We start from the raw sequence: 12,500 nt of genomic DNA on the forward strand, positions 1-12,500 counted from the left end.
AGTAGCATAAAGTTCCAAGATGGCTCTCGCTAGTATTTTCAGATGCTATTATCAGTTTGTTTTGATTCGCTCCATGCTTGTAGTGAGTGTTCTTTGTTTTCATGGGTTTATTTTAATTTCCAAGCATGTTAACCTCAGCGGCTTGTTTTAATGTTACCACAGATGCTGGTCATATGTAGTAAGCCTGTATACTATTTGGTATGATTTTTCTGAAATTTATGAATTAGAAAACATATTTTCGATATAACAGACTATCAGCGATAACAGGCTGCCCTTCCCCCCCCCCCCCCATTAGTCTGTTATTGCCATAGTTAACTGTTCATTCAAATATATAAGACTTACCTGTGAATGATATTCAATGAATGGAGGTGCTCTAATGCCCTTAAAATTTCTGCTGTGTAAAACCTTGTGCATTCCCTGTCAAAATTGCCTACCCGTTGAATCAGTTTTAACAGTTCCCCATTAGGACAATATGTCATAACAAAATCTGCGCTTATTGTTAAGGAAAATATCATACTGCATTATCACATACTAAACTACAATAAATAACACAATCCAGAACAAATATATTTGCATATAAAGGCAAGAAAAAGGTAAAATATACTACAGTACAATTTTTTTAAGTAATTTGTATTTTTCCTGGCTATACAAACCTGAACCGAGGCTTATAGTTGAACAATATACTTTCACTGCCGAGACTGAGAGAATCTTTTCCCAACGAAGGTATAAAAGATATTCCACTATTGCTGGAATAGAGGCATCGAGGGGAAAGATACCCCACCCCTTCCATGACACAAACCACAGAAGAAAGTCCACTTAACCTGGTAGGTGGTAGTTGAAGATTCCCAGAAGTATCCGGACATCTTCGAAATGTGTTGCGAAAAACCTCTCTCTGTGAGCAGATGCTGGATAACCTCCAGGCGAGAAGACGTAGGGACTATACGGCTTTGTGGTAGTTGTTCATGTATGGTTGTCTGAGTAGATCAAGTCATGGAGGGAGTTCTCTCGAGACTTCTGTCAGCAGCTGAAGAAGGTCCGAGAACCATTTCACGAGATGCCATAACGTAGCTATGAGGGTCATTACAAAATTGGATGATATTACCTTGTTGAGCACCCTTCTCATCAGGCAAAAGAGGGGAAAGGCATAGACATCTATATTGTCCCATCATTGATGGAATGCATCTTGCCAGAAAGTCTAGGGATCCAGGACTGAAGAACAGCTGAACGAGAGTCTGTTGTTCAGTGACATCGCGAACAGGTCTACTGTTGCGAAACCTCACAATGTCATGACTTTGTTGGCTATATGATTCAAAGACCACTCAGATACTACTATCTGAGTTGCTCTGCTCAGGTTGTCCGCGAACACAATCCGCTTGCCTGGAATCAAGCGAGCCAATAGGGACTCCGAGTTGTCTTCTGCCCATCTTAGCATCACTGTTAGAAGGTGCCACCTTGCTTGTTTATGCAAATCACTACCGTGAGCCGCCAAGAACTGAGGGAGTTGTTGCCCTCATCTCCATTAGATTTATATGCTGAGACCTTTCGGACTCGGACCAGAGCCCAGAGGACATGGGGTGCAGTAAATGGGGGCCCCACTTTTCTCGATGCATCTGAAAAGAGCATCAATTCTGAGGAAGGAGTGAGAAGGTCGACCCTTTGGCAGAGATTTTCGTCTGTTACCCACCATTCTAGGTCCGTCCTCTACTTGGGCCCCATGAGAACCAGAGAATCTGGAGAATCCTTATGTTGAACCTATATGGATTTCAGCCTCCACTGCAGTGATCAAATTCTCAGGCGGCCATTGAGGACTAAATGTTCCAGGGATGATAGGTGACCTATGAGATATAACCACAGCTGAGCCAGTACAGCATCTCATTGCAGGAAGGGACTTGCAACCTTCCTCAGCTTCTTGATCCTGTTGTCTGAAGGGAAGACTTTCTGTAGGCTGGTACTAATGATCATGCCCAGATATACCAGACTTTGTGACAATAGCAGGGATGACTTCTCAAGATTTACCACGATCCCCATATCTTGACAAAACTCGAGGAGTCTGTCTCGCTGTTGAAGGAGGGTGGCCACCGAGTCTGCTAGGATTATCCAATCATCGGGGTATTTCAGAAAACGGATGCCCATCTTGTGGGTCCAGGTTGACACTAGAGAGAACACTCTTGTGAAAACCTGAAGTGCTGTCGACAGGCCGAAACACGGCACCTTGAACTGGTATCGTTTGCTGTCGTAGATGATCCTAAGATACATCATTGATGCTGGGGGTAATGGGACCTGGAAGTATGCGTCCTTTAGGTCCAACGTGCACATGAAGTCCTGTAGTTATACTGTCTGTCTGATTGTGTCTGCCGTCTCCATCCTGAACAGAGTCTGTTCCACAAACCTGTTCAGAGCAAAAAGGTCAATGATGGGTCTCCAGCCTCCCGATACTTTTACCTCCTTTGCCTCCTCTCCTCCTCCTGCTTCCCTTCGACTGATCTCGGGCAGGAAAGGGAATCTTGAAAGGCGCTTTTGGAGCACCTGATCTCCTATTGTTCCCTTGCAGCCTGGATTTTTTATGTTTCCTCGGTGGAGGAGCCAAAGCATAGGATCTAGAGGTCACCAGCCTCTGAAAGAGAGTCCCGACTAGACTACTTCCAGTGCTCAGCAGCCTTCTCAACATCTGCATTGAACAGTGATGGACCCTCCATTGTCAAGTCCCTGAGCCATGCCACCTTGGTTTTAGGAACCAGCCTATGGAATTATCATCGAGTCCCTTCACCTGAGCATCAAGTTTGCCCACAAGTAGACCACTTGGTGGGCAAGGAACTCCATGGTTCTGGTTTCCGACAAAAGAAAAGTTGCCATCAACTTTCTGGTATGCTCTTGAGGCCAAACCCTTGTTCTGATGAGGTGTCCTAATAACCCTAACCCCAGATCGAGCCATGAAATGGCCTGCATGATGAACTTTGCAACCTCCTCCAAGTTCAGGGCATCGGTCGCTGAGAAGGTCACAGGAAGGCCGGAAAGTCTCTGGCAGGAAACGTCCTTTGTCAAATCTTCGATGGCCGGGTCTAAAGATAAATTGATGGCTTCTCTTCAGATACCTCATAGTAACTTTTCTGGTGGATGAAAAGGGAGGTAGGAGCTTAGAGAAGTCACTAGCGCGTATAGAATTCAAAGAGCCAGTGATCTGCAAAAAGGGTTTCTTCTTGGCTTCCTTAAACCCTCTTCGGCCAGGCAAACGCTGCGCTGGTCTTGGAGGGTCTCCAGGTGCCATACATATGATCTAGCACTGTATCTTTCCCTTCCGGGGAGCTTTAGAAGGGTCATTAAGGCCTTTGATGGCGCAAATGCAGGCCAGTATCTGCCAGAACGCATGTTCGGATTCCCTCTGTACGACCTTCGAATATCTTGGACTAGTTGCCCAAGAAGAGAGTCGTCATGCCCGGAATCCTGGTCCTCATCGACCCACTATAGTCTATTTTTTATAGCGCTGACTCACAGGGGGTGCCCTTTTAGCTCGGAAAGGTTCCTGATACCTGATTGGTCGGAAGTATTTTTGTCCGAACACCTTCATTGTTCTCAAATAATTACCAAGTAATGTGAATCAAAACTTATTTACTAACCTATATTTCTTCATCACATATATGTTTTGTCAATAAACAATATGAAAGAATAAATATATTATAAAGTATCATCATGGTAAGTCTAAATTTAATAACCCAATCCGCCTTAGTCAACGACAGCAGCTTGTTTTTGGATGCACGCTTTGTAATTTTGTAATTTTTCACATATTTTAACACAAATTGGGATAAATTACACTCAGCATAAGGTAAACATGTTATTATAAACTTTATTTGAATACCAGAATTTACCAAAAACATGGGAATTAATAAAACCCTATAATTGTGAAAATTTATGGGGAGGTAAAAGAACAGCCTGCAGCGGCCTGGAGGGAAAACAATCCCTTCTGATTATCATAGACGCAGTTTTTTTTCCGTAATATAGTTCGGCCTATTCCTTTCAGTTGAAATAGTCTTGCATTGTCTCTCTTCTTAATATTTTACTTAGTATTTTCCCACATTCCTGTTTCTCACCTGATATCTATCTATTTTCCCGAATATACCTTCTTTCATATAGGCCTATGTGATATCCGCACTACGATTCCTTATGTTTTGTACCTTACGTCAGTAAGTATGTAAATAATAATAACAGCATAAATTCTATGCTGTGTAGCAAGTATAGCCTATTTTGTAAACCTGTTCAGTAGCTCACATTATATCAAATGAAATTAAGCATAGTATTTTTTTTTTTTTATTCCCGCCTCTACACTATTTTAATGAGACTAGCACGCGCTTCCCTTCAGGACAACACTCTCCACAGAGGCTAAGAAAGAAGGAATCGTAGTTCGAATATCACATAGGTCTATATGAAAGAAGGGATATCCGGGAAAATAGATAGATATTAGGTGAGAAACAGGAATGTGGGAAAATACTAAGTAAAATATTACGAAGGGAGACAATGCAAGACTATTTAAACTAAAAGGAATAGACCGAACTATATTACGGAAAAAAAAAAACTGCGTCTATGACAGTCAGAAGGGACTGTTTTCCCGTCAGGCTGCTGCAGGCTGTTCTTTTACCTCCCCATAAGTTTTCACAAATATAGGGTTTTATTAATTCCCATGTTTTTGGTAAATTCTGGTATTAAAAAAAGTTTATAATAACATGTTTAACTTATGCTGAGTGTAATTTATCCCAATTTGTGTTAAAATATGTGAAAAATTACAAAATTACAAAGCGTGCATCCAAACATAAGCTGCTGTCGTTGACTTCGGCGGATTGGGTTATTAAATGTAGACTTACCATGACGATACTTTATAATATATTTATCCTTTCACATTGTTTATTGACAAAACATATATGTGATGAAGAAATATAGGTTAGTAAATGAGTTTTGATTCACATTACTTGGTAATTATTTGAGAACAATGAAGGTGTTCGGACAAAAATACTTCCGACCAATCAGGTATCAGGAACCTCTCCGAGCTAAAAGGGCACCTCCTGTGAGTCGATGAAAATATGCACCGCTATAAAAAATAGACTATAGTTCTCACCCATAGGAGCCGGGGGTGAGTTGTAGTCGTCTTCATAGCACCTAGAGGCCTCCTAAAATGTCGTGTGTGCCTCTCTCGTCGTAGTCATTACCACCGATGCTGAATCTCCTGAGGATGGGACAACGTTCTAGTCGAGCGGTTATTCGGGAGAGTCTTCAAGTCCTTACTCTTCCTTGGGGTGGGGGAGAAGGAACTCTGTTAACAGGAAAGGTATTGCATCTTACTCGCGTCTGGAGGATTCGAAGGTATCTTTATTTAGAGAGACGTGTGGAGGCTGCTCCACAACCGCTGAAGAAGCGGATTGTCCTGAGTTGGCGAATTCAATGGGAGAGAGCCTGTAGGATTTTGTCAGAGAGATCTCCTTAGGGGATCTCAAACCCTGGCTTGTATGGGGGTGAAGAGTGTCGCCTGGAGGAGGTGTAAGGTGCCTCTATCTTCTCCTCTTCTTGGTTGGCATCATGGGTGCATCTCCAACTGGGAGAAATACTGCTGTAGCAATTCTGCTGATCTAGGTAGTTTGCACACCTTAGACATAACAGGTGACACAATCAACATGGGGCGACTTTGAAGAGGTTTGCGGACTGTGGCCAAACGTAGCACACAGACTGCCTAGTGTCTGAATGTTGACCACACCCCAACTCCTCACTACACAAAAAAAAATATGGTGGAATGCCCAGAGACCTGAGCAAAATGTAAACAGTCATGAATGAGCTGGGCACTTTGCACCACCCCTCGATTTTATAATGGGCAAGATGACCCAGTTAGAACCTCAAATTTCCCTATTATCTTTTCTGAGTTCACAGGCTCTCTCCGCAGTGCTATGCACGGAGTCCTAAATAAGAGGAGCAGTATACTTTCTAGGTAAGATATTTTCTTATTTAAAGATGATTGAACATTAGGAGAGGAAAAGAAATAATATTACTACCATATTTATAGGCTGGAACGTGAAACACCCTCTGCGAGGAAGTGTATTGGAAAAGATTATTAAAAAAAAATATGACAAATTTGGAAGTAATTTGTATATTTCCTAACGATATAAACCTTAGCGATTTATTGGGGTATTACTTTCAGAGAAGCTGAAAGGACAAGGCATTAGAATTTAACGAGGGTAAACTACCAATCCCGCTAATTAACAGGGGGTATGGGGGGTTGCTAGCTACCTCTCTCACCCACACACCTGTAACTGTGCTTCACTTTGCATGGAGGTAGGACTTTGACATGGGACAGGGTTAGCGGGCAAGTATGTATAAATAGCTAAGGTTTGTATCGTTAGGAAAAATACAAATTACTTCCGAATCTGTCAATTGTTCCGTAACTGGAATACAAACCAATGCCATTTATAGGGGCTGACTCACCCATTAGGAGGGTGGATGTCCCTGCCAATCTGACTTTTGGCCTTACCCAGGGTACTCCCTATTGTGCAGATTAGTGCACAAATAAGGAGACCCTGACACTTCGCTAAACCTGCTATCCATGGTCTGCGGCCTACACAAGCTGTGTGTGATGAGATACTAGCAATGTGACTGTCAAGGTAAAAGTTATTCCGAGCCATGTAGGAAATAACCGAGGAGACCAAGACATTCCCAATACCAACTTGCTAGGGTATAGGGACGCAACAGTATTGGGACAATACTAAGTTACACAAGGGAACATTGGTTTACCTGCAGAGATTTGAGGTCAGCTTGTGCAGAGGACCCAGGATGCTGATTTCCCCAGGGGAGGGGAGGATGAAGAAAAGAAAAGAGCCAGACATTCCTTTTCATTCATTCAGACTAAGACCTGGGTAACCAATGCCCTGAACCTTCTGCTACTTGTCCAATAAGGACCTTGAGGTACTAAACCAGCTGTTGTGCAACCACCACACAACCGACAGAGAACGTATTGGGGTTCTTGTGGGGCACACCTTGCAAGTAGTGGGCGATGAAAGTAGTTTGGCATTTCCACACGCCACCGTGCAATACCTGCGTCACAGAGTAGTTCTTTTTGAAGGCCAGGGATGTAGCAACGCCCGATATTGTGGGCTCTGGCACGATGTGATGGAGGAGGATCGGGATTCAGAGCAAGGTCAATGACTCTGCAAACCTATGCGGAGATTGTGTTTTTCATGATCCTTCTCTTGCTTCTGCCCGTGCTGAAGAGTGAGGGCACTCTGGGCTAAGCTGCTGCTGTTCTCTTGAAGTAGCGCCTCAAACTCTTAGTAACAGATGATCTGGGTTATCGGTTACAGAGCGGGGGCTCGTTATCCGGAAGGAGTCAAATTAATGATCCAAAACCCCCAGATTCTGAGTCTTGGCAATAAACTCAGAGACAAAGCTGAAGCTTACCTCTCCCATCCCCTTGAATGGGCGACATCACATGAGAGGCCATGATGTTCGCTGACTCGTGTGGCCGAGGCCAAGGCGAGCAGAAGCACCGTCTTTCAAGTTAGGTGGCGACCTATTGCCTGACGTAATGGTTCGTATGGAGGTCCTTTTAGGGACCGAAGAACCCAAACCACTTTCCATGAGGACGGTCTCACTTCCAACTGAGGACAGGTAAGTTCATAACTCCGTATGAGGAGGGAAAGTTCTGGTGATGAGGAAATGTCCATTTCTTTCAGTTTAAAGGCAAGACTCAAGGCTGAGGGATGGCCTTTAATCGCAGAAACCGAAAGACGCATTTCTCCCCACAAGAACATGAGGAATTCCGCTAATGCTGGAATAGTGGCATCGAGTGGATTGAGACCCGTTCCACGACATCAACCACAGAAGACATTCCACTTCGCCTGGTAGACTGAAGCTGATGACTTCTGCAGATATCCAGACATCCTCTTTGCAACTTGTTGTGAAAATCCTCTCTGAGTGAGGAGATGCTGGATAGTCTCCAGGCGTTAAGACGTAGCGAAGCTACTACCTTGTGGTAAATGTTGACGAGTTTGTCTGAGTAGATCGTGTCAAGGAGGAAGTTCTCTTGGCAGCTCTGTCAGGAGTTGCAAAAGGTCCGAAAACCATTCTGCGTCATGCCATAGCGGAGCTATGAGGGTCATCAAAAGATTAACCAATGTTCTGGTCTTGTTGGGTACTCTTCTCATCAGACAGAACAGTGGGAATACATAAACGTCGATGTTGTCCCACCATTGTTGGAATGCATCTTGCCAGAGAGCCTTGGGGTCTGGGACTGGGGAGCAGTACAACGGGAGCTTAAAGTTCAGGGCCATTGTGAGCAGATTCACAGTCGGCAAATCTCACAAAGTCAGGACTTTGTTGGCTACTAGATGATCCAAGGACCATTCGGAACCCACTATCTGCAACGCTCTGCTCAGATTGTCGGCACATTTCTCTTGCCGGGAATGAAGCGAGCTGATAGTGACACCAAGTGGACTTTCGCCCATCTCAATATCTCTACTGCCAGATGGAATAGGGGCTGCAAAGAAGTACCTCCTTGCTTTTTTATGTAAGCCACTACCGTGGTGGTGTCGCTCATCAGCACCGAGTGACATGCCAATAATTGGTGGAACTCTTGAAGAGCCACATATACAGCCTTCATCTCTAGGAGATTTATGGGAAGGTATTTTTTGGACTCTGATCAAAGGCTTGAGGCCGTGTGGTGCAGCATGTGGGCCCCCACCCTTCTTTTGCTACGTCCAAAAAAAGCATCAAATTGGGTGAAAGGATGAGAAAATCGACACCCTTCAGCAGATTCTCGTCTGCCAGCCACCATCCGAGGTTCGTCCTTTCTTCTGGTCCCATGGGATCAGACTGTCCAGGGAATCGAAGGCTTGAACACAATTGAACTTCAAGCGCCACTGGAGTGACCGAATCCTGAAGCAGCCGTTGGGAACAAGACGGGCCAAAGATGATAGGTGTCCGAGGAGACATAGCCACTTCTGGGCTGGGAGTTCTTTTCGTCTGAGAAAGGGTCTTGCGACCTTCCTCAGCCTCACTATCCTGTCGTCTGATGGGAAGGCTTTGTGTAGTTTGATATCTAATATCACGCCAGGTATACCAGTCTTTAAGTGGGAAGTAGGGATGACTTCTCTAGGTTTACCATGATCCCCAGATCTTGGCAAACCCTAAGAAGTTTGTCTAGGTGCTGAAGAAGGGTCGCCACCGAGTCTGCTAAGATCAGCCAGTCATCCAGGTAACGAAGGAGACGGATGCTGAGACTGTTTACCCAGGATGACACTAGGGTGAACACTCTTGTGAAGACCTGAGGTGCTGTGAAAAGGCCAAAGCACAGCACCCTGAACTGGTATATTTTGTTGTCGATGTTGAACCTTAGATACTTTCCTAAGGACGGATGGACTGGGATCTGGATGTATGTGTCCTTTGGATCCAGTGTACACATGAAGTTCTGTGGCCTTACCACTTGTCTGACCGTGTCTGCCATATCCATGCTGAACGAAGTCTGTTTGACAAACTTGTTCAGAGCCGAGAGGTCGATAACTGGTCTCCTGCCTCTGGACGCCTTTTTCACAATAAAGAGTCGACTGAAGCAGCCTGGGGACCAGTCGAGGACGTCATGAAGAGCACCCTTCTCCAACATGGTTACTGCCCCTTTGCTGATCCCATCACAAAGGAGTTCACAAGCACTGGATTCTTGGTCAGTGGAGGGAGAGATGAGATGAACAGGACGCGATACCCTGAACAAATCATGGAAACCGGCCAAGGTTCAGACCCAAGCTGCATCTACCTGACCCAGCAGCTTGTAGGCATCCCCCACTAGTGGACACGCAGGGGGTTCGCCCATCTTAGCGCTTGCGGCTTCTGCCCCCACCTAAGCTGTATTCCTCTATGGTTGGACTTGGTGCCTTTCCAGTCCTTGGCAGGAAAGGGCTTCTAAGACACCATTTAGTCTTTTGCTGCCGTCTTACTTGAAGAAGGTTTCAGTTGGCTGGTCTTGTCTTGGGAGGGGCTGGAGGTCTGTAGGGCAGCAATGTCAAGGCCCTATGAAAGAGGGAGTCCCGGTTGGACTTCCTTCACCTCTCTGCAGTCTGCTCGACATCCTTTGGCTCAAAGAGGAAGGAACCCTCCACCAAGGAGTTCCGGAGCTTAGCGATCTCGGCATTAGGGACCTATTGGTGGAATCTCTCGGCCACCGCATCCCTTCACGTCAAGATGGTATTAGCCCCAAGGTTCACCACCTGGTGGGTCAGAAACTCTTTGGTTTGGGTGCTGGAGAGGATGTGACAACCTTCTTGGCGGGGAGAGAACTAGAAACCTCTACAGGATCCAAGGAAGAAACGGAGTCCTCTCCACAGGATGTTTTCCGTCGGCGGCGGAAGGGGCGAGTCTGAAACTGACTCTGCTCTATGAGAGCCTCTCAAGTCAGCAGGTCAGGCATCGGTGGGTAGAGGCAATGATGGTTCTACAGGGGAGAAATTTAACCTTGGAGCTCAGACCAGAGTCAGTTTGACCCTATATGATGGCAGTTTGTCAGGTATTACTCTCTCCCTCTACAGGGGAGAACCAGTCGTGGTTGGTTGTCCTGGGTCGGTCAAAACGGAGAAAGTCCCCACAGAAACCCATGGGGGCTTCCACAGGTCACAAAGGGAACATAGGTACGAAAGCCGCTGAACCACAGCTGCTTACTCATGAATGCGATATAAGACAGTTCCCCTGAAGAGATAGAGGCCAAACGGTCCTTCCGAAGAGTCTTCATTCCAGATGAGGACTTAGGCAATGATGGCGACGTTTCCTTCCTAGGCGCTGGAAGTTTCGGGATCCTCAACCCCTGAAACTTGCCCTCTTCCTCCTTTCCCGGTGGTTGCACAGTTATACATTTCTGGGAAGGGAATGGGGTGACAGTCAAGGGTCGGTGACCACCTAACCCTTCTTCAAAGCAACCACTGCCTCCGGTGGCTGCAGCTGGCTATCCTCGCTTGGATGAGGATGGAAACTCACTTTTGCAGTCGTATGCTCAGTGAGTGACACCCGCTGATGCGTTGGTGAATATTAAGGAATCTCCTGGTATGAACGAGATGGCGATCGCTGACATAAAGCCTGACGCTGGTAAACCAATAACGACTGTCGAGCAGGAGAGCGTCTAAGCGTCAAAGAGCGCTGCCACGAAATCACGAGGTCAATCGCTACCGCTGAACGAGAGGACGGGCGATGATTCGACAATTCATGAGGCGGCGCTTCACGAATCGCTGGACGAGAAGGCGGACGGAGGGCAAACGATTCACGCACCATTAGACATTTACGTTCTGACGGTGATCGACGTGTTTGTCGCTGAGGTGAACGGGGCTTGAGTTCGGTGGAAGAAACGCTCCAGTTAACAGCCAAAAATTGGCTTGATGTACAATGAGTTGGTGATTGACGAGAAGGTGAGGGTTTTTGAAACATGTGTGAACGCTAAGTAGACGGCTCACGCATGGAAGAATACTGTCAGGTAGGAGATGATGTAGAGGCAGGTCCAAGCGATTTCGGAGAAATGAGTGGGCCGTTCACGAGCAGTTGGCTAGGCAGACGGTTCACGATGGATAGGCGACTTACAAGCAGTCGGATGAGTGGGCGATTCACGAGCTGCAGGTCGATGGCGGATCTGATGAGCTGGTGAAAGTCAAGCAGGTGCCTGATAAGACGGAGAACGCTGCCGTTGAACTGCTGCTGGAAGCTCCGGGGGAAAAATGTGACAATTGTGAGAAGACATATTCTCTGGAGGAGAACGTAATCGATCCCTTGCAGGGAACAAATGAGGAAAAACCGAGGCTGAAGAAGAAAGCGTCGGGAACCAGAAGAGGTCGTCCGTTGGATTAGCAAGCTGACCATCAGCAGGCCTCCGAAGAGGAGTCTCTATGAGTGATCCTTCACTAGAAAGGGGAACGCTCGCAGGGGAGACATGCCTCGGACTTTGCCCTCCCACCCCGAAGGATGTTTGGCAGGGGAAGGAGCGCAGGCAGATGAAACACAAGACGCAGCCACAGGATCTGCTGGTAGGGCAGCAGACGAGACCTTCGAAACTACTACGTCGACTAAGGTCAATGGGTCGATGTCTGACGCTGACGATACCTCGCAAAGATGACTGCTCAGCAGGGAGATCACTGGAAGGACTCCGATGTGGTGTCTTTATGGGTTGTCTCTCTCGCGAACGTGAGGTGGTCACCCACAGGAGAGACAACAAAAATGAAGTTAAGTTCTCCCTCAGAAGGGAGAAACACCCCAACACCTGGTGAGGAAAACTCTCCCTTGAAAGGGAAAGTAGTCTAACCCCTGGAGGCAGACCTCTGAGCAGCACTCTGTGCTTCCCATCAACTGCTCGTGAACCACCACTAGTTTTTCCGAAGTCGGCTGGGCAGACGGTTCGTGATGGACAGGCGATTTATAAGCAGTCAGATGAGTGGGCGATTCAAAAGCTGCAGGTCGATGGCGGACCTGATGAGCAAGTGAATGTCAAGCAGGTGCCTAACAAGATG

At 46.4% G+C, this 12,500-nt stretch overlaps 1 protein-coding gene across 2 annotated transcripts in view; it reads right to left on the minus strand.

Annotated features, from left to right (window-relative positions):
- The window catches only part of Pdk1 (Phosphoinositide-dependent kinase 1), a 776,015-nt gene that overhangs the window by 417,588 nt on the left and 345,927 nt on the right, over positions 1-12,500 (minus strand). For both annotated transcript variants that reach the window (XM_068378675.1, XM_068378674.1), the window contains exon 7: positions 343-487. In XM_068378675.1, the coding sequence (XP_068234776.1) occupies positions 343-487 (145 nt within the window). The remainder of the gene's footprint in view (positions 1-342; positions 488-12,500) is intronic.

The sequence above is a fragment of the Palaemon carinicauda genome, chromosome 8, assembly GCF_036898095.1.
Source record: "Palaemon carinicauda isolate YSFRI2023 chromosome 8, ASM3689809v2, whole genome shotgun sequence".
Taxonomy (NCBI): Eukaryota; Metazoa; Arthropoda; class Malacostraca; order Decapoda; family Palaemonidae; genus Palaemon; species Palaemon carinicauda.